The sequence below is a fragment of the Pimephales promelas genome, chromosome 11 (assembly GCF_988280905.1).
Source record: "Pimephales promelas chromosome 11, fPimPro1.hap1.1, whole genome shotgun sequence".
Taxonomy (NCBI): domain Eukaryota; kingdom Metazoa; phylum Chordata; class Actinopteri; order Cypriniformes; family Leuciscidae; genus Pimephales; species Pimephales promelas.
In genome coordinates, this window is record NC_142779.1 from 1,237,501 (window position 1) to 1,260,000 (window position 22,500).

At 35.0% G+C, this 22,500-nt stretch overlaps 1 protein-coding gene across 1 annotated transcript in view; it reads right to left on the reverse strand.

The window, feature by feature from the left end:
* Nucleotides 1-22,500, reverse strand: part of dntt (deoxynucleotidyltransferase, terminal) — a 131,452-nt gene that overhangs the window by 548 nt on the left and 108,404 nt on the right. Inside the window, exon 12 of the mRNA XM_089116714.1 lies at nt 1-1,156. This exon is cut by the window's left edge and continues 548 nt beyond it. Within this exon, the coding sequence (XP_088972840.1) occupies nt 1,070-1,156 (87 nt within the window). The 3' untranslated portion in view covers nt 1-1,069. The remainder of the gene's footprint in view (nt 1,157-22,500) is intronic.

Genomic DNA, 22,500 nt, shown 5'->3' on the forward strand with positions numbered 1-22,500 from the left:
TAAATATACACTGCTCACTGTAACATCATTTCCCTTATAATGAATCAAAGTTAATTGAATACATAGCCAACCCATGATTATTTCTACTAATTTAAATCATATTTTGATTAACATTCACTAATGTTCAAAAGGTCTATTGATGAATGAATATTAAAAGGCTGCTCTGATGTAACATCATGCAACTCTATAACTAAACTAATGCTTGAGAAAATGAGAGAAAGAAAAGATGAATAATAATAACCATTGAATTATATGAGAAGAATTAGCCAGACTTTTAATGATTTTACATATTTCTGTTTAAAAGTTTGGGGTCAGTCAGGTAAAAAAATAAATATTAATAGTTTTATTCAGCAAGGACACGTTGAATTGATCATAATGTTATAAAATATTCTATTTCGAATATAAACTTTCTATTCATCAAAGAATCCTGAAAAAAAAATACTGTTTTCAGCACTGATAATAATCATAAATGTTTGTTGATTTGTGAAGGATCATGTGACACCGAAGACTGGAGTAATGATGATGAAGATCACAGGAATAAATTACACTTTACTGTATATTCACATAGAAAACAGATGATTTCCATTACAATAATATTTTACTGTTTTTCACACTATTTTTTTATCAAAGAAATGCCGCATTTGTGACTTCAGAAGTTCAGAAACATTTTTCAAAAATCGTATTGACCGCAAAGTGTTTTTCCAAACAAAACATGATTTTCAATAAGAAAAAATGTAGATAAATCCATCATTAATGGATTAAATTATCAAGAGTATAAGTGATTTTTGGGAAACCTGTTCGGAAACAATCTTTTTTTGCAGTTTTGTTTGGCGCTACAGAAAGTAAAGCTTGCTTGTGTTTCTTTCTTGTGGACAAATGCCATTTGCTGTGATATTTTCTTATAATGCAGCAACACATTTTTAAGCGAGTACAAATGCGACTGGTAAACAAATGCTTAAAAAATAACACAATAACAATCCTCACGCTGGCTGGTCGAGTCACACAGCAGGCGTTTGAGTGTGTGTGTGTGTGTGTGTGTGAGCATCGTTCTGAAGACTCACGCTCAATCTCAGGCATTTCTTTGCCAGGGTTCAATATACTCTAAACCCAAATGAGCAAAGATCTCCTCTTCAGTGCAGGCAGGCAAGAAGGCTTTCTGGAGAGAGAGAGAGAGAGAGAGAGAGAGAGAGAGAGAGAGAGAGAATGGTGAGTTCGTGTGATTTCCGATGAGAATAATGTGAGGAAACTCGCTGTACTTGACGAATGATTGGACAGAGAGACTGTGAGAGCATGAAGAATCACAGCATCATGTTATTGCACATTTAAAGGTCAGTGAATGCGATTGCTTCAGATTGCCGTGTCCTCTCTGTTTACTTTGAGTCTCATGACTGTCTCTAAATGTTTTAAAAGGAGGCCGTCTCCACCGATCAGAAACACACGATACTGAATGCAAGAAATAACATGTGACTAACCGTATTAAAGGGGCAAAATAAATGAACTTATCAACATTTAAAAAACAGGAGAAACACTTGTTTGTAGCGATGTAACGTTTCCTTCGTGTCACGATTCGATACTGAACTCACGAGTAGAGGTCGACCGATATGGTTTTTTTCACGCCGATGCCGATACCAATCTTTTTAAATTAATCGGATTGATGCTGCCGATTTATTTTGTACGGAGGCGTATTGCATTCACTTGAAGAAAAAAAAATCTACTCTGTTTTTTTGAATTAACGAGTTAAATTTTCATGAGAAAAAAAAAATTTGCTCTGTTTTTCTGAATTAATGAGTTAATTTTTCATGAGAAATTTTTTTTTTCTGTTTTTCTGAATTAATGAGTTAATTTTTCATAAGAAAAAAAATTTTTTTTGCTCTGTTTTTCTGAATTGACGAGTTAATTTTTCATGAGAAAAAAAGTTTTTCTGTTTTTCTGAATTAATGAGATAATTTTTCATGGAATTTTTTTTTTGCTCTGTTTTTTCAACTGCCACTCGTTAATTCAGAAAAAACAGAGCAAAAACTTTTTTTCTCACGAAAAATTAACTCATTAATTCAGAAAAACAGAGAAAAAAAATTTTTCTCATGAAAAATTAACTCATTAATTCAGAAAAACAGAGAAAAACTTTTTTTCTCATGAAAAATTAACTCATTAATTCAGAAAAACAGAGAAAAAAAAATTCTCATGAATAATTAACTTATTAATTCAGAAAAACAGAGCAATTTTTTTTCTCATGAAAAATTTACTCATTAGTTTAACTCATTAGATTTTTTTTCTTCAAGTGAATGCAATACGCCTCCGTAATTTTGTCAGATATTTGCCCAATATTTGCTTGGTTTTTAACCTCTATTTGAAAGATAAAATGTAAAAGAAATGATAATTACTTAACATACATAGTTAACTTTCTCAACAAAAACATTTTATCCTCTCAAAAAATGTCCTGAAACATGTATTTTTGTTTTGTTTTGTTTGTTGACGGACAAAGACAAATGGACATAACCTAATTATCACAAAAAAACTTTAAATTATTTAATTTTTATATATATAATATTTATTATATTTTATTTAATTTAACTTCTAACAATAACGTATTTCACAACTAAATTGCTGTTGAACGACAAAAACAACCACCAGATGGGAAAATGTGAAAACAAACCCTAGGTTTCCCACAGATGCGCCTGCATAATGATCGGCTTGATATACTTGGATATTGGCCGATGCTGATTATGTTAAAAAATGCCCAAAATCGGCCGATTAATCGGTCTACCTCTACTCACGAGACCATATTATTGCGATACTCCAATAAGACGCATGATAAAAGGTGAACAAAAAATGTACTGTTGATTAAAATACTAAATTTTGTTTTACATTGTGAATGAATAAACTTGGACTTGGTGCTGAAACTCAAAGCACAGGACAATAGAGACACCAGAATTACAATATTCATGATTCTGAAGCTGAAAATACTGAATTATTAGTAAATTATTATCTATAGACTAGATATATTTAAAATAATGTATTTTGTACAGGTAACATCAGACATTGGCATTATCAGGACACACAAATATCCGCCATTATTATATATACACTATATATAGTAGTTTAATGCAGTACTGACACTAAAACTCTGAAAACTTAAAAACAGTCATTTTTATTTTGGGTGAACTATCCACGATACATATTGTTGCATTTTTGTATTGCGATATATTGTGACATCATGATATATTGTTACACCCCTACTTGTTTCTCAAACTGCACTTGCATGCATCTACATGCACATATCCCAGAGTTCAGCTCAACTGAGTCTCGCATATGATGAATAAGAGCAAACCGGAGGCGTGCACTGCATTAACAACCTTCCTGACCTTGCCACGGACGATTGTTAGGGGGAAAAGCCATTATAGACGTTGTGTGTGTGTGTGTGTGTGTGTGTGTGTGTGCGCGCTCAGGGCGTGTTGTCATGAAATGGTATATATCAGGGCTGGAGAAGCGAGTCTGACTCATGTTGGCAGCGGAAGGGAAGCTCTGAGCTCGACACGTCATGCCTGGAAGTGCTAAACTGGAACTAATTTGTCAAAGTCAAAATGTATTTCTATAGCACATTTAAAAGCAAAGTGCTGTAAAATAAAACATTGATCATATAAAAAGAAAGCATATAAATAAACCATGCAGCAAAATATAAACACATTAAGCTAAATATCATTTTTTTTTTATAAATTAATACAAATATTGACTGGTCCAATGGGAATATTACACTTTAAATGTGCAATACACAATGAGATTTTAACACTTTCTGTATAAAATGTGAGCAGTGTTTGCCTATGCAAGATTTGATGTTGTAATCCTGAATCTGAACTGAAGTCCTGCAGTAAACAGGATGCAGAGTGGCAGTTCAAATTTAAATGGAATGATTTCAAAGATTCAAATTCAAAATTTGAATTTTTGAAATTCAAACAAACATTCCAACTACAAAAGCACATTCTTCACCTCGTTTGCTTTTGAACTTTTAAGGGAATTCTCCTTTCATTTCTGAACCACAACTATAGTTCTTATGAGACGGTTAATAAATTAAAATGCAAGTGGTGTTTGCCTATACAAACTAATGCTGTGGTGTTGTGGGCGGTTGCCAGGGCGTTGCTATGCAGTTCTAAGAGGCATTATTAATAATAGTGATGTTTGTCTGACACACACGTACACAAAAGTATATTTCATGAAGTTTGGGATCTGTACGATTTTTTTTTTTTTTCACCAAGGCTGCATTTATTTCATCAAAAATACAGTAAACAATTAAATATTATTGCAATATAATGTATAGTAAAGTGTAATTAATTCCTGAATTTTTCATCATTACTCCAGTCTTCAGTGTCACATGATCCTTCACAAATCACTCTAATATGAGGATCTGATGATCAACAAACATTTATATCATTGTTTAAAAAACATACTGATAGATTTTATTTTTCAGGATTCTTTGATGAATAAAAAGTTCAAAAGAACAACATTTATTTGAAATAGAAACTTTTGATCAATTTAATGCATCCTTGCTGAATAAAACAATCAATTCCTTTTTAAAATGACCCCAAACTACGTCTTTATGCAGATGTTAATCATCAACATAACGCGAGTCGTGCGTCTAATGTCCGTCTTTCTGTTTCGGTGAATGTGAGCGAGTCACTTACACTTACACAGACTTACAGATGAATACAGATGCATTTACAGTCAAACCAACATGCCAATTAATTGTTGGGTAAAATATGTCACAGTTTACTTTATTTTGCTCTCGTCACTTATATAAATGAACTATAGTGTCATGCACACACTAGTAAAAAAAAACAACAAAAACTATATCTGATGTCTGAATGATTTTTGGTTTGACAGTAAAAATAAAAAAGCACTCTATTTGACCGTTTTTGCTGAATTCTGGAAGCTTATGCATAGAAATGTCACCACTGAGAGAGTATCAAGAGTCAAATCGAGCGTGATCCCGAACGCCAAACTAAGCCTTCCTTGAGAAATGCCCGTTCCCTACAATCCCTCAGATACTCCATATAGGAAGAGCTCCACATTAATGACAGCATGTCTCCAGCACACACACACACAGACTTTACATGTCCAGCAGATCTACAGCGAATACTCACACTACAAACCCAGCTTGAGCACATTAGGAGTCATTTAGTATTAATCAAATGGTGCCTTCGCTGGTCATAATCCGGTTATGATGCGCATTGATCTCTTGAGTAAATGAAGCGTTGCTTAAAGTGTCCATAATCCTTCGGTACGTGTTTATGAACCACAATAAAAGTGCAGATATGTTTAATTCCTAATAGGTTTCCCAAACACTCGTATTGTGCCATCTGTCCTTTCTTCCATCAACACAACAGCTCCACGTGAGTAGTTCAACTAACTTTCTGAGTAAGATCAAAGACGTTATGTAGAAAGAAAGCCTGTATATGCATACGTAATAAGTCCCGCCTTCTAAATAAAAGAGCCAATCGCCAAATGCCAAAACCTGAACGACAAATCTCATCTGACCTCAGAGGTAATTTCCACGAATAAAGTTGACATGTCGACTTCATCTATCGCGTTCGTTATATTAATCTTTCTGCCTGTAACATCAAGGCTTTTTAAAGCTTTTTCAAAACATTTAAACCAGGCTTTGTTGAGTCAACGTTTAGTGTTCTGAATCGAGGGTAAGCGGTAGCATTGGTTTTCAGCGTAAAAACACACAACACACATCTAAAATGGGAAAAAGCTTTGAGATCGACCGTCCAAACTATTTGACAAGACATCCGAGGTTTATTTTTACAGACTGCCGAAAGCTATAAGAGAGAAGCAAATGCAGAATCACAGAAACAACATGATTTGCTGAATCGTAGCCGATATATCGTATTGAAAACTCATCAATTAAAAACGTACCATAGTACATTCTGCAATAATTGGACGTTTTTAAATAAACACTGACAAAAATGTACATTAGAGCCAGACGATATTAGGCATTTTCCAAATTATCGGTATCGGCAGTTATAATGCCCGATAAATGAATATTTTGTATCATATTTTGATAATGAATATTTGAACAAAATTTGTGACTATCATGTCCAGTTTTGGTGCTGTTAAATAAGCCGATAGTGAAGCGGAATTAGCTAGTAATAGTTACGTTACGTTGTTACAGTGTAGTTGACTTTTAACAATGTGACTGAAGTATTTCTTTAATAGCGCGTGACAGTTTTAGCAATGAGACGTATCATCTCTCTTTGGACTGTTATATTGAAAATGTATGTTTTACAACTTGTTGCGCATTTCTGAAATAATAATAACGAATATCGGCCGATATATCGGATTTTAAAACCAATAAATATTTGTATCGGTGTCAGACTTCAAAATCCTTTTATCGGTCAGGCTCTAATGTACATACAAGTCTTAAGGGCTGGACGATATTATGATATATATAAAACATTGATATAAGTGATCGATTGTATTTATATAAATCGTTCATGGGCAAATTTGCTTTATGTATTTCCTCGGCGTCGAAATCAGGCTCATATAAATGTCAGGAAACAGGATTCCTGCTGCATGTCAATATTAATGGATCACTGGATCTTTGGTGAGTTGTAAGGAACATTATATCGAATCCAAACTGATAATTGTTTGTTTTACTCGTGTTTCCCCCATTAAATCCAGTCATGTAGCAGCTCTTCTGCCGCTCATTGGATTTATGCATTGGATCTAGCTACTGGAGTGCCTCAGGGCTCAGTGCTGGGACCTCTTCTCTTCTCAAACTACATATCATCATTAGGATCTGTCATTCAGAAACATTGATTTTCCTATCACTGCTATACTGACCACACACAACTCTACCTCTCATTCCAGCCAGATGATCAGACGTCAGCTTCGACACACACACATTTCTCGCTGGACCTTCAAAGACCAAATTGCTCATGGTCTCAGCCAACCCAACACCTAATCACAACTTCAACACAAAGTTTCTCAAGCATAACTCCTTCCAGCACAGCCAAGAACCTCCTAGCTGTGATTAATGATCACTTCAACTTCACAAGACCACATTGCTTGAACTTCCTGAGTATGATGACAGAATTTTCAATTTTGAGTAAACTATTGATTTGAGTTTCTGTCTCGCCTCTTTCATATTTGGTTTTCCTTCCCTCCATGTTAAAGGGTTAGTTCACCCAAAAATGAAAGTTCTGTCAGTATTTACTCACCCTCATGTTGTTCCAACCCCGTAAGACCTTCGTTCATCTTCGGGACACAAATGAAGATATTTACGATATTAAGATCGCTCCTGCATACTAGTCCATAGGCTTCTTGAGGGAATGACTCGAAAAGTCATTAAAGACATCGTTAAAATAGTCCAAGTGACTACAGTGGCTCATTTTTAACTTTATCAAACGACGAGAACACTTTTTGTGCGCAAAAAAACAACAAAAATAACATACAATATTTCAACTATCACTTCCTTCTCCATGAGCCTGTAGTCAGTTAGCGTAGTGTGATTGCGTAAAGCTACGTCACACGTAGGCTCACTATTGGCCGACGCTGGTCATGTGTGTGATGCGTGTGACGTACAATAACAGAAGCTTACGCTATTAAACTAGTAACCTGACTCGCGCAGAGGGAGAAATAAACCAATAGTTGAAATAAAATCGTTATTTTTGTTGTTTTTTGCGCACAAAAGTGTTCTCGTCGTTTGATAAAGTTAAGATTGAGCCCCTGTAGTCACTTGGACTATTTTAACGATGTCTTTAATGAATTTTAGTATGCAGGAGTGATCTTAATATCTTAAATATCTTAATTTGTGTTGCGAAGATGAACGAAGGTCTTACGGGGTTGGAACAACATGAGGGCGAGTAAATACTGACAGAATTTTCATTTTTGGGTGAACTAACCCTTTAAGTTGTTTTCTGTGAAACTTACCACTATCAGGATTAACAAATAGCATGTCCATGGCGAATCAAATTTTATAACGGCAAAACCTGGTTCGCTGTCGTAAAACACTAAACGGTTTCCCTCACCCAAGAGACCCGTTTATGGGATTACATGCAACACCATTAAATGAGAAATCACGCCGTAAGTTTCATACTTCAGGGAAAAACTGAAGGTGCTTTATGCAACCACAGGCCCTTCCTATGGGATGTGCTACACAGATCTTGTTCGATAGCAATGCTCTCTTGGCAGCCCTTCCAGCATCAACGTCAAAACTTCTGCAACTTACCCAGAATGCAGCAGTGCGAGCGATCTCTAACGAGCCGTCACACCTCTCTTCGTCAATTTGCACTGGTATCCAATAGCCGCTCGCATCAAACTCAAGGCACTGATGATTGCCTACAGAACGACTGTATATGTGGCGTCCAGAAGCTTGAGTTTTGCACGTCATGTCGCTTTGTATCAAAACAGCTTCACAGTGATAACATGAAAATAACACAACACAGATCAATAACTTCACTGACCTTTACCTGCACTGTTCCCTATAGGCAGGTCAAGATGTTTCTGTTGTGTCAACGCTTGACCCATACTGACACTTACTATTTATTATTTATTTATACATAATCTAGCTTGTTTTACTGTGCTTCACTAACTGGTACTTATAGCTGTTGCCCTATTTGATTGCTTCTTTTTTTCTTTTTTTTTCTTTTTTTCGTCCCAAACATCGTCCAAGCAAAATTGGACCCCATTGACTTTTATTATATGGACAAAATACAAAGAAAAATGTTTTTGTATTCCACATTAGAAAGAATTGAGATGATTTGAGTTTGAGTAAATGATTGTTATAATTGATTCTAAGTTACAGTTTAATACATTTCTACAACTTCTGTTACATTTTCTGATCTGTTCTAATCTGACCGTCCGTTCGTTGCACGTTTGTCTCACCAGTGACGTTTGGTTGCCATAGATACATCAACTAAACGCGTCTCGCACGCAGTGTGTTTATCGTGCAATTTATACGCGAAAATGTGTTTTTACGTGCATAGGAAACACACCGTGTGTAATATACGTTTGGTTAGGATTATGGCAAGCCAAGAGGTTCAGAATTACGGGTTTAATGCCAAAAAATAGTTATTAACATATAGTAAGAATAAGCATGGTTTATATTGCCTAATTGCAAGCTTGTTTCAGAAATGGTGACAACTATTTTTTTTTCCATCATTATTGGAGTATTAGGTTGAATGAGTTAGAATTAAATGTTTATTAATCATTAGAAAATAGTCATTAAGAGAATCAATTGTTATGCAAGTACTTTTACTTTTAATACTTAAAGTACATTTAAAATCAGGTACTTTTTACTTAAGTATGGTAGTCATTGTGTTACTTCTACTTTTACTAAAGTAAATATTTATCTGGTTGTTTGTACTTTTACTTAAGTACTGAGATTCAGTACTTCCTCCACCACTGAGTTTTAATAACAGTTCTTTAAAATATTACCAATAACAGGCTATTGGTTTTGTTTAATATATTTGCTAGGTATTAGGATGAGTCATTAAGCACTAAATATGACTCTCAAATCTCATGTTGCAGAATCAAAATGAATGGACATATTTCTTTTTCACTTCCATTGCATAGAGAGATAGTAGCAGTGTGTGTGTGTGTGTGTTTACTGTTGAAGTGATACAGGCTGCAGCAACATATACAGTTATTAATATACTTGTCACAGCTTTGTGTGTCATGCCATTTCTGTGGCGTAATAGTGTTTAAATGTGTGCAGCAGATGTACTGCAGTCAGACACACTCCCACACACACACACCAACTGAGAACACAGATCACACACACAGATCTCCGAGACAGCTGGACGGCACAGGGAGAATATGGCAGCGGCTTCCCATCTAACTTCACCGATAAAATAAAACTACTCTTACGACACTAAAGGTGAATAGGGTAAAAAAATTAAACAAATAGATAAAACAATACTTTCCCCAGTCTGGAAAGCAGCCGATTAACAGAATTAATTTGTACTATAAGTTTGCTTTAAATAAATAAATAAAATAAATAGAGGCATTATCAAATTAAATATCATTTTGCATAAATTTCATGTTCATTTTGTTCTTTACTTGAAGAAGTGTGCATAAGACTAACATGACATTTTCATAATCATGACGTGACATACAAGTAAGGTTTTATGCATGTTTGTGACAACTGTCATTAAGTGTCATTCGCTCAATTATGACATTTTCAATGCAAATTTGACATTATTTGAGATGTCTTTGTTATGACAATATGACATAAACCAATGACAAAGACACTGACAGGTTATGATGTATTGGTTTGTCAAATTGTCATAACTAAGACATCTCAAACAATGTCATATTTGCATTAAAAATTTCATAATTGAGCGAATGACACTTAATGACAGTTGTCACAAACATGCATAAACCTTACTTCATATTCAAGACATATGTCATGTCATGGTTATGAAGGTGTCTTATACTGTATATATATATATATATATATATATACACTGTAAAAAAATATTGTTGGTTTAACTTAAAAAAGTAAGTAACCTGGTTGCCTTAAAATTTTAAGTTCATTGAACTGGAAAAAGTGAGTTAATACAATGAAGGAGATTAATTTAATCATCAGAAACTCAAAATTATATGTTATCTCAACTAAATAAATTATTTAAGTTGATTTGACAAAAGAAAAAATGTTGTGATAATAACTAACTGTAAAAAAATATTTATGGTTTAACTTAAAAAAGTAAGTAACCTGGTTGCCTTAAAATTTTAAGTTGATTGAACTGGAAAAAGTGAGTTAATACAATGAAGGAGATTAATTTAACCATCAGAAACTCAAAATTATATGTTATCTCAGCTAAATAAATTATTTAAGTTGATGTGACAAAAGAAAATATGTTGTGATAACAAATCTTGAAAGAGAGGGAGAGAGAACTGTGATGTCATCATCCAGCTCATTTCAATTCTCATATAATGGTGTATTAGAGTTAAAGTTTTTTTTACTAAGTGGATATTTTTTTATCACTCCACAAATCAGAAAATACTGTTAACAGCCAGAAAACAAATACATTACAGTGCATGAAAAAGCTTGAAAAAGCTTCAAACATCATGTTTCCCAAAAAACAAAACCTTTTTCAAAGCAACACATAATAGTTGTGCATTAAAGTGCATGATTTACCAGACATGCTCTTATATGCATGAAATAGTTCAGTTCAAGGGGAGAAAAATTAAAATGATAAATTAACAGAACTTTACCAATTAAAATCCTCAGGCAAAGACTGTAAGTGACTGAACTTTTGTTAAAGGCCTGGCTTTCAATTATATATAAATAAAGATCTTTCTCCTTCATTTACTAATTGTGTTGAATATGCACGCTCCTGCTCTCACTAAAACGGCTTTATCCTGTTCGGTTGATGTCTAATGTCACGTTAAGTGAAGCTCAACGCATTAACCGTGTTAAATAAATTCATGCCCTTAAACATTTAATTAAGTCTCATGATTAGTCTGCTCTCGGTGACCTGACGCCACGCGTTCTCTATTCTTACAATAATATATTTTTAGTTTTTTGAGTTGCAGAGAACATGAAAAGCAGTCGTTCATGTTCTGAAATTAAATTTCTGGCTCTTAAAGACAAAAGTGTAGCTCACAATGGTAATGGAGAAGAATAAGCGGCTTTTTGTGTCGACCTGTCTGTCTGGGTTATGCTCAGCGAGGTTAAATAAAGAGTTCACTTAGAAATACGATGCCAGGTTACATGTTGCCGATACTTTCTATTTTAGTATTGTGCTTAACTTAATTTGCATAACTATTGGGAGTCATTATTAGTGGTGCCCTAAATGTCAGAACAAACATATCTGTAAATTGTTCATAAAACCACTTTTATGAATCTGAATCGTGACATTTACATTTAAGCATTTAACTCATGCTTTTATCTAAAGTGAGGTAATGCATTCACTGGGAATTTAATCCATGATATTTACGTTGCTTGATCTACTGTTTTAATGCATTCATTTCTCTAAAAATACAAAAACATATAAAGCTGGAAGCAGCAATTAAGGGGTCAAACACAACGAAGGCACACATTCACGGCAGCATGACTAAAGACATATGATGATTTTAGGCAAAATGGCTGAAAAATCATAAACACAGTCACTAGTAATACAATTTAATGGGTATCACTTTGGCGCTGTGACCAAATTGATGAGCAAGGTGTTATATGTCTATCAATCTGAAATACATAACTTAATGTGGCATGGTCAGAAAAATATCTAACTCGAAATTGGTGGAAATCTGAGAAACGGTAGGAGGACTTCAAATCTAAATGTCAGACATGGACGTTTGACCGACAATAGAAAACATCGTATCTCGACACATGTCCCAAGGAATCCATTAAGATCAGTTTCACTAGGCAAAACGAATCAAAAGCTATTAACAGTTTTGGAAATTATAAATCCAAAATGGTCGACGCCCAAAAATAGCTGATATGGGAAATGGGTATCGTCTGACTCGTTATGCTGGACCGAATCTAAAAAGATTTTTATGATTTTTAGCCTAACCGTTCAGAAGTTATAACAAAAAACTACATTTTTCATATCCCCTGACCACTAGGTGGCACTCTACTGAAACTGAGCAGGTGACCTCGGGTCATGGTGGGCATAGTTTGGTCAGAAGCGTTGCAAAGATATAGCCTCACATTCATTTTGGTGTGCTTACTAATAAATCATGCATTTGCTTTTTCAATGTGCATGGCCATAATCCATTATACACTGATTTATAATATACAAATATAAAATAAATCCAGATATACTTGTTTGCTCTACCAATAAGTTATCAATATCCTTAATGGCTAATGTTTGCACACTGTAAAAAAATATTGTTGGTTTAACTTAAAAAAGTAAGTAACGTGGGTTGCCTTAAAATTTTAAGTTGATTGAACTGGAAAAAGCGAGTTAATACAATGAAGGAGATTAATTTAATCATCAGAAACTCAAAATTATATTTTATCTGAACTAAATAAATTATTTAAGTTGATTTGACAAAAGAAAAAATGTAAAAAAAAAATATTGTTGGTTTAACTTAAAAAAGTAAGTAACCTGGGTTGCCTTAAAATTTTAAGTTGATTGAACTGGAAAAAGTGAGTTAATACAATGAAGGAGATTAATTTAATCATCAGAAACTCAAAATAATAAGTCATCTCAACTAAATAAATGATTATAAAGTTCACATGACAAAAAAAAATATGTTGTGATAACAAATCTTGAAAATATTTGTTTAATATAAAAATAATATAAATGTAACTATTATAATGCACTATAGGTCTTAATAAATATATTTATAGAATAATAATACTTCTAAATAAGTATAAATGGGGCTATAATTCATTATAAGCATGTTTTCCACAGAAAGAGTTGCTGGATTTTGTTACTAGCCCTTACATTTTAAAAGTTATTAAAATCAAGAGCGGATATTGTAAACGAGTGATTACGAAAAGCTTACAGATTAATTACAGGATAACTTCACCATAAAGCCTTCTGCATCATATTTGATACACACTGTAAAAAAAAATATTTTCAAGATTTGTTATCACGACATTTTTTCTTTTGTCAAATCAACTTAAATTATTTATTTAGTTGAGATAACTTATTATTTTGAGTTTCTGATGATCAAATTAATCTCCATTATATTAACTCACTTTTTCCAGTTCAATAAACTTAAAATTTTAAGGTTACTTACTTTTTTAAGTTAAATCAACAATATTTTTTTACAGTGCACACATTTCTAAAGCCTCTAAATGATCGACACACTCTCCTCCAGTGCTTCTGTCTCTGATTGATAGTTTAGACCATTTTACAGTACACTGTAAAAAAAAATGTCTAACCTCACCAACTCAAAATTTTCCAGAGACCGCTCACATCTAAATTTTTCAATTGGCCCAAGAGAAATTATGCTAATTTAATTTTATCAATTTGCAGAATTTCACTAGCAGCAATTGAAAAGTGTTACGGATAACATGTATGGATGTTGGCTTGATGTTTCTTCTATTATCGTGTGCATACGCTTGCAGAGATCCAGAGGACAGATGCTCCGGCTAATGTGTGTTTGAGAATTTGTGAGCAGATTCACAGATTAATTGCGATGATGACTATAGAGCAATTAGAGCTGTGACACCATCACATTACAACACATGTTTTTGTATCTACAGGCTTTTAAGGTATTAGAATATGGAGGGAAAAAACACCTAAATATTCAGAAAAAAATCTGCTATTTGGTGATTGGTTGATTGACACTGACAAAAAGTCCTAATGAAATTCTGATCCTTGCAATGCATTTTGTATTTATTTATTTGTAAAGCACCTTCGAAGCTACACTGTAGCTGTATGTTACAAATGATCTAAATCAAAACAGCTAAAAAAACCAAAAACAAAAAACAAATTAAACAATAAAAAAGTATAACACCCATTGAACGAGTGACTTAAAATGCAAGAGAACAAGGGAGCTCATTATAAGGCACATATGAAGAGTTCAGATGCAAAAGCCTCTAAATGCCATTTGAAATTTTCTTCTATAATGATGATTTTTATCAAACTTGTATATTTAAGTTCAGTAATTTCAGTTAAATAACAATTAATAGGTAATTATCATTGCCATTTAAGTGAAATCACTGAACTTAAATATACAAGCTTGATAAAAATTAACATTAAAGAAGAAAATTTCAAATGGCATTTAGAGGCTTTTGCATCTGAACTCTTCATATATCCTCAAATGTGCGTGACTTTAGACGAAAACTTTAGCCAAATTGTTTGGGAGGATCTAACAAAATCTCTGACCTTCAGACGTACTCGTGGGACAGTTAACACGAGCTTATTTGAGGATCTTAATGATATATGTGCCTTATAAGGCTTAATGAACTCCGCCGAGTGTTCTGGGGCCATAAACTGCTTAAAAAACATAGTAAAAACTTGTAATGAATCCTATATTGTACTGGTGACCAGCCCAATGAGGACAGCAAAGGAGTGTAGATCAATACGATCTTTAATACAGTACAGCTGATTGTCAATAATGTCTTAGTTAGATGATATTTAAAGGGATACTCCACTTTTTCTGGAAATAGGCTCATTTTACAAGTTAAACTGTTGAGTTTTACCGTTATTGAATCCATTCAGCCGATCTCTGGTTCTGGCAGTACCACTTTTAGCATAGCTTAGCATACATCACTGAAGTGGACAAGACCTTTAGCCTTTTCTCAAAAATAAAATGACCAGAGTTTCAATATTTTTCCTATTTAAAACTTGACTCTTCTGTAATTACAGCGTGCACTAAGACTGACGGAAAATGTAAAGTTGTGATTTTCTAGGCTGATATGGCTCAGAACTATACTCTTTATGAGAGAAGCAGGCGTAATAATATGACACGGTGCCACGGTGATACGAGTGAGGTCGTTCGAATTGTTACGAATTAGCCACCTCGCAAAATTCGTACGAATTCTCGTGAGATCGGGTTGCCTCCGGTATCTCACGACCAATTCGTAGAAATTCGTACGAGTGATTAAAAAGCGGCTAATTCGTACTAATTCATACGACCTCACTCGTATGAATTCGTACGATTTGCCCAAACCCACGTGATGGGTAGGTTTAGGGGCGGGGTCAGGGGTAGGTCATTCGTACGAATTCATATGAATTGGCCAATTCGTAAAATATGTACGATTTAGCAAAAATCGTATGAGTGAGGTCATACGAATTGTTACGAATTAGCCACCTCGTAAAATTCGTACGAATTCTCGTGAGATCGGGTTGCCTCCGCTATCTCTCGACCAATTCGTACGAGTGATTAAAAAGCGGCTAATTCGTACTAATTCATACAACCTCACTCGTACGAATTCGTACGATTTGCCCAAACCCACGTGATGGGTAGGTTTAGGAGCGGGGTCAGGGGTAGGTCATTCGTACGAATTCATACGAATTGGCCAATTCGTAAAATATGTACGATTTAGCAAAAATCGTATGAGTGAGGTCGTACGAATTGTTACGAATTAGCCACCTCGTAAAATTCGTATGAATTCTCGTGAGATCAGGTTGGTATATCAGGGATAGTCCCTGTGCTCAAGAATTTGTTCAGAAAAGACACCAAACATGCTCCGACTCAATTAAAAGTTTGTTTCAAGAAAGAACATCAAGAGAGCAGACGGAAGGGTTCAGATGATCAACAATTTCTCTGAGAGACAGAAGAGAAACTGGTTCAAAGACATGAAGAACAACTCATTAGCAGATAATTGCATCTGAGATCTTAGAGAGGTGATCTTCTCACAGAAAAACCCTGAGAAACCTTCACATAATGATACTGAGAGATTTGTAATATGACTGTGGAAGTACAAGATTATTTTTGTTTTTATTTGAGCGTATTTACTCTGGTAACTTCACACTCGATACGTTATAGATCACAGTGTGTTACGGGAGCGTCGACGACACAGTCCAGCCGATCATAAACCCGTGATATTGCTCTCGGCACCTTTAACACCGGTTTCCCCCTGTGTTTTATTGTGGGAGGGAAAAGATTGCCACGGAAGTGATGAATTGGAAAGTCTTTTGATTGTCCTGAAGTTAACTGGTGTTTATTGTGGGCAGGAAAGGCTGAGCGAGGCAGAAGTGGAATCCGTCGATTAGGCCTCGTGTCTGAACGCCTGAACGATTCTCATCGAGACAGAAGAGGAGGAGGAAAGATCCGACACTTCCCTGCTAATCAATCCTGCAATTACTGCAGGCATCATAAAGCACTGGCGCTCATAAAACCAGCCCTAAAACACACACACACACACACAATACGGCTCGTTACATCTCTTATCTGACTAAACAGCACCTTCCTATGCCAAATAATTAAAGACTTGAGCATTAGAGTGAATTGATGTGTGTGTGGGTGTGTGTGTGAGAGAGAGATCTGGCCAGGTGGACCTCCACAAAACCAAAGATGAGCAATTATTAAAGATAAGTGAAGATTAGTAGGCGTGAGCCCATTACATGCCAAGCAAATCTCCAGAAAGATTGGAAACCGCTCGCTGGACTCAATCCCAGTGTTGAAGCTCGACGTTCAGTGTGTTACTGCACTGGCATTGGGTTTGCATCTTAAACCTAGAGATTCACTGTACAATCTTTACAAATGCATATTACAGAAATCTTTACGTCTTAAGTTAAAGTCCCCTTGTGGTGAAAATCCAGCGTTTAATGTTCTTTATGTGTGTATGTGGTGTTTTTAATACGCTTTAACACACACCATGTGTAAGTTCATACTGTAAGTGGACAGCATTGCTGAGTATTTCCTCCTTAAAGGGATAGTTGACTTTGAAATTAATTTTTGATATGTTTTATCTTACCTCAAGGGCATCCAAGACGTAGATGTCTTTGTTTCCACAGTATTTTCAATTTTGACATTTTTCAGTCAAACCGTTGTTGTCTATCAGTCATACACTGGAGGCTAAGGGGGTCCACCAAAGAGCAGCACAGAGAAGTCCAAATTAAACATGATTTAATGACTCGTAAATGGCCTAAGACACGAAACGAGCGGTTTGTGTGAGAAAACTAACAGTATTTATATCGTTTTTACCTCTTGTAGTCACAGTGATCTGAATCAGTTGTTCAATGTCCAACTGAACCGAACTGAATCAGTTCAATGTTATGCCGGAAGTGAGCGCTCGCGTGTGACGTCACTCAATATTTACACGGAGATTTCGGAAGTTTTACCTTTTACTAAACATATTCAGATATACCGAAATCGTCTTCCATTGCGGTTTCCCGTATATCTAAATATGTTTAGTGAAAGGTAAAACTTTTTTGAGAATGGGGGTTAAAATGCACTATTCACACTTAAATGGTTGTAATTCAAGAATGCTTTGGAATATATACTCAAGTTTGGTCTTGTTTTAAACGAAACACTCAGCAGATTATTGCTGAAGTGAAAACACTTCAAAAAAATGAAAGTATGAAAAAGTTATGGAAGTTTAAATTCACAGTAAATCAAATATACTGTATTATATATTTTTTATTTTGTGTAAAATATATATTTGAAAAAATATTTTTACTCTAATAACTATAAAATCAAAGCCATAAATCTAACCAAGTTATGTTCCAAATTTGAAGTTGATATCACAAAAATTGAATCGACCACATTTTAAAAAACGATTAATCGAAAAATCGATTTTTTTGCCCAGCCCTAGTAACAACCCAGTGTTTGGGTAGTTTTCTTGTTCTTTCTTGTCTGTTAACCAGATCTGAGGTCGGACGTGATGTAACCCAAGGGTTGGGTTATTTATTGCAGGCTTTTTGTGAACTCTTCAGGCAGGGGCGCGAAGTGAGTCGCCTACAAGTTTTTTGCATGACAGAAACCCAAATACTAGATTGTTTTATTATGAACTTTTAGCATAAAAACAGAAGTTTCAATGATTAAAAGTGGGTGCATGTGACAAAGGTCAAAAGTGGGTGTGACAAAGGTCAGACCTCCTGTTATGATGCAGATTTTTTGAGGTGCACTCTCTTACACTCATCAATTACTCTTCCTACATAATTTGTAACACAAAACAGGGGTAGAATATTTATTTAGAAGTCTTAGACCTTTCCAACAATATATAATTTGTCATAATTAGATTAAGATTTAATAGAAATATAATAACTTCCGAAATCTCTCTATAAACAAAGAGTGACGTCACACGCAAGCGATCACTTCCAGACCGAAAGCGCCCGTGCCGTCACATCATTTTGTCATGGCTATGATTACAAGAGGTAAAAACGATATAAATACTGTTGGTTTTCTCACACAAACCGCTCGTTTCATGTCTTAGGCCATTTACGAGTCATTAAATCATGTTTAATTTGGACTGCTCTTTGGACAACAACGGTTTGACTGAAAAATGTCAAAATTGAAAATACTGTGGAAACAAAGACACCTACATCTTGGATGCCCTTGAGGTAAGATTAAACATATCAAAAATTAATTTCAAAGTGAATTAAAACTGCGCTTAAATATGTCCTTTTGTTAATAAGTTCATTTTGATAAACCAGCTATCCAGCAATGGCAGAGTTTAAAATGAGTGTGTTTTTAATGAACTGCTGCCGAGAGAGAAGTTTTGATAAGCTTGTTAGAAAAGCCAGAGCCTATCATTATATTTCGTGGGAGTGTGTAATTATTGTTTTAGGGTTTATCATTTGGTTGCTCAAAAAGTCTTTCATCGCCGTTGTTCATCCTGTATCATTAATGGCAAATCATTGGCAAATTTGCCTCTAAATGATCAACATTAAAACTATTCAGATAAACCTGTCGCACACACTCTCCTCCAGTGCTTCCGTCTCTGACTGATGGACCGTTTTATCAAGTAAAAGTCTTTTATTATAATTTTTGCTGTGAAATGCTGCACTAATTTTAATAATGTAAAAGTAACTGTTATACAAGTTTAGAGAATTTCTTCTGGACGTTTCATCCATGTAAACATCAGCATTTGCACCAAATTGCATATTTCTGTTCAGTTTGGGCCTCTAAACATTAAAGGGTTTCTCACCATATCAAAATACACTATATAAAAGCCTGATTTATCAAACATGATATCAACAAACCTATTCACCTTTTAGATTTCATCTATATAGGTTCAATAAACTTTTCCATTTAAAAAAAAAACACACGCTTTCAGACTATTATGTCAGGCTTTACAGGGTTAACCTTGATTTCTATATTCCTCTGACATAACCATGACATTATTAAGCCTTTTACCTCCTGATTGATGAGAACACGAGACACGTTGGGAAAGATGAACTTCTTTTGACTAGACATGACATGTTAAAAACATCTCACTCACTCAAACAGCAAAAGCACAGCAGCGGTCAAAGATGTCCATCTATTAAAAAAAACACATCTTGACTCGTCTAGACACACTGAATTCAAGAAGACATCATGAATGGACACTAAAAGCTACATAAAAAAAAAAACACCTAGTCCATATTTTCAGTACAAACTCTGTATATTTTTTGTGCCAATGCTAACTGGGATCACCTTATCCACAATGCATGCAATGCTACTTGAAGGGGCGTGCATAAGACTGACATGACACGTTCATAATCATGACACATGTGAAGAATATGAAGGAGGTTTATGCATGTTTATGACAACTGTCATTAAGTGTCATTTGCTCAATTATGACATTTTTAATGCAGATGATATAGTTTGACATGTCTTTGTTATGACAACTTGACATAAACCAATACATCATAAATTGTCATAAATATGTCATAAAGATGCCATTTCAAACTTAAAGGATTAGTTCACTTTTGAAAAAACTTTTACTGATAATTTCCTCGCCCCCGTGTCATCCAAGATGTCCATGTCTTTCTTTCCTCAGTCGAAAAGAAATTAAGGTTTTTGATGAAAACATTCCAGGATTTTTCTCCATATAATGGACTTCAATGGGGACCAAACGGTTTAAGGTCCAAAAGACAGTTAATAACAGTTTCAGATGCAGCTTCAAATGTCTTTAAACGACACCAGACGATGAATAAGGGTCTTATCATGCGAAACGATCGCTTATTTCAAAACTTATTCCAAAAATGTAATGCTAGCCTTGCTCTATTCTGTGAGGCGCGTTTGTAACGTCACGTAATACATGATTACGTTCAAAAGGTCACGGGCGACGTAGCCAGAAGTACAGAATCAAAATCGTCCGACATCGTTGTTTTTCCTTTTAATTCCTTTTTTTGTAAACAGCGTTTGAGTTGGTTTGCACGTTCAACCTATGCGTTCAACTTGTAAACACTGACTCTGTACTTCCGGCTACGTCGCCCGTGACCTTTTGAACGTAATCATGTATTACGTGACGTTGCAAACGCGCCTCACAGAATAGAGCAAGGCTAGCATTTGTCCTTAGAAAAGTTACACTTTTGGAATAAGTTTCGCATGATAAGACCCTTATTCATCGTCTGGTGTCGTTTAAAGACATTTGAAGCTGCATCTGAAACTGTTATTAACTGTCTTTTGGACCTTGAACCGTTTGGTCCCCATTGAAGTCCATTATATGGAGAAAAATCCTGGAATGTTTTCATCAAAAACCTTCATTTCTTTTCGACTGAGGAAAGAAAGACATGGACATCTTGGATGACATGGGGGTGAGTAAATTATCAGCAAAAGTTTTTTCAAAAGTGAACTAATCCTTTAAGAAACCACTTAGCTTTATGGGTTAACATTACATTGAACTGTTATGTGTTTGGTGGTTTTGACATTGGCTGTCATGAGGCATTATAACCGTGTCATGAATATTTTTTGTGACCTCAACTACAGTGGTACACATTAAATTTGTCATTAAAAAGTTATAATGGCCGATGTAAAAACCAACCACCAGACAGTTTAACTTAATTTTATGTCAAGTCGTCATGACAAAGACACTGACAGGTTATGATGCATTGGTTTATGTCAAGGTGTCATAACAAAGACATATCAAACAATGTCATATCTGCATTTAAAATGTCATAATTGAGCGAATGACACTCAATGACAGTCATAAACATTCCTATTTTTTGAAGTGTTATGATTATGAAGGTGCACACCCCTTCAAGTAAAGTGTTACCATTCATTTTAATGTCACTGCATGCTCTTTTCTTGTCTGATGCCTGAAAACACAACAGAGCTATCATCTAAATGGCATCTGCAGATTTACTAGAACTACATAAAACACATCAAATCTCCAGGTCATTAAAGTGATTTGCGTTCAAAACTCTGAAGAGCTTACATGAGAATGGAGAGTTCGAGTCACTGATCATCTACAGTCGACTTCAGCTTAAACACTTATAAACGCCGGCGGCGGGAAAGTGTTCAATTACAGCATGTTTGTGTGGAGATAGTCCCTCGCTGTTATTGTTCAGTCTCAGGCTCATCGAGAGAGAAATAAGCACCTCTATCTGCGTCTCGCACCGCTCCCCGGGTCTGTTCAGTCTCTGTCGTACGGGCATAAACAGAGGCTCGGGAGATAAAAATAAATGAAGTTTCTCTGCTCTGCTGAAGCCTGTAAATAATTAATTGGTTTGTTTCAAAAGAGGATGCAACGCATGTCAGATTCAGCCATTGTTCCGGGCGTCGTGATCCTGTTGTGTTGTCTTTAAAGCATTAAAACACTCATCCTTTTAAACGCTGTTGTGAAAGGACTCTTTTCACACGAGAGAGGACGAAAACACTCTGAAAACTACTAATAGAAACCATCCAGAAGAGTTTTAGCTACACATACAGCAAAAAATGCTTTTCTTACTTAGTATTTTTGTCTTATCTAAACATTATTAAATCAAAACCCATGAGTAAAATGCCATATTTCTAAGTGAGTTTCAATTATCAGCCATAATAAAGTTGTTTCGATAACTCGTTTATCAAAATGAACTAATCTTTTTCGTGTCATTTGGTTCATTCAACGAACGAAATGAACGAGTTGACTTGGGAAAAGATTCGTTCATTTTGATGAACAGGAGAGTCACAAACGTGCATCACAGGACAGAGCAAGGCGAGCATTTGAGCTTATAAAACTTA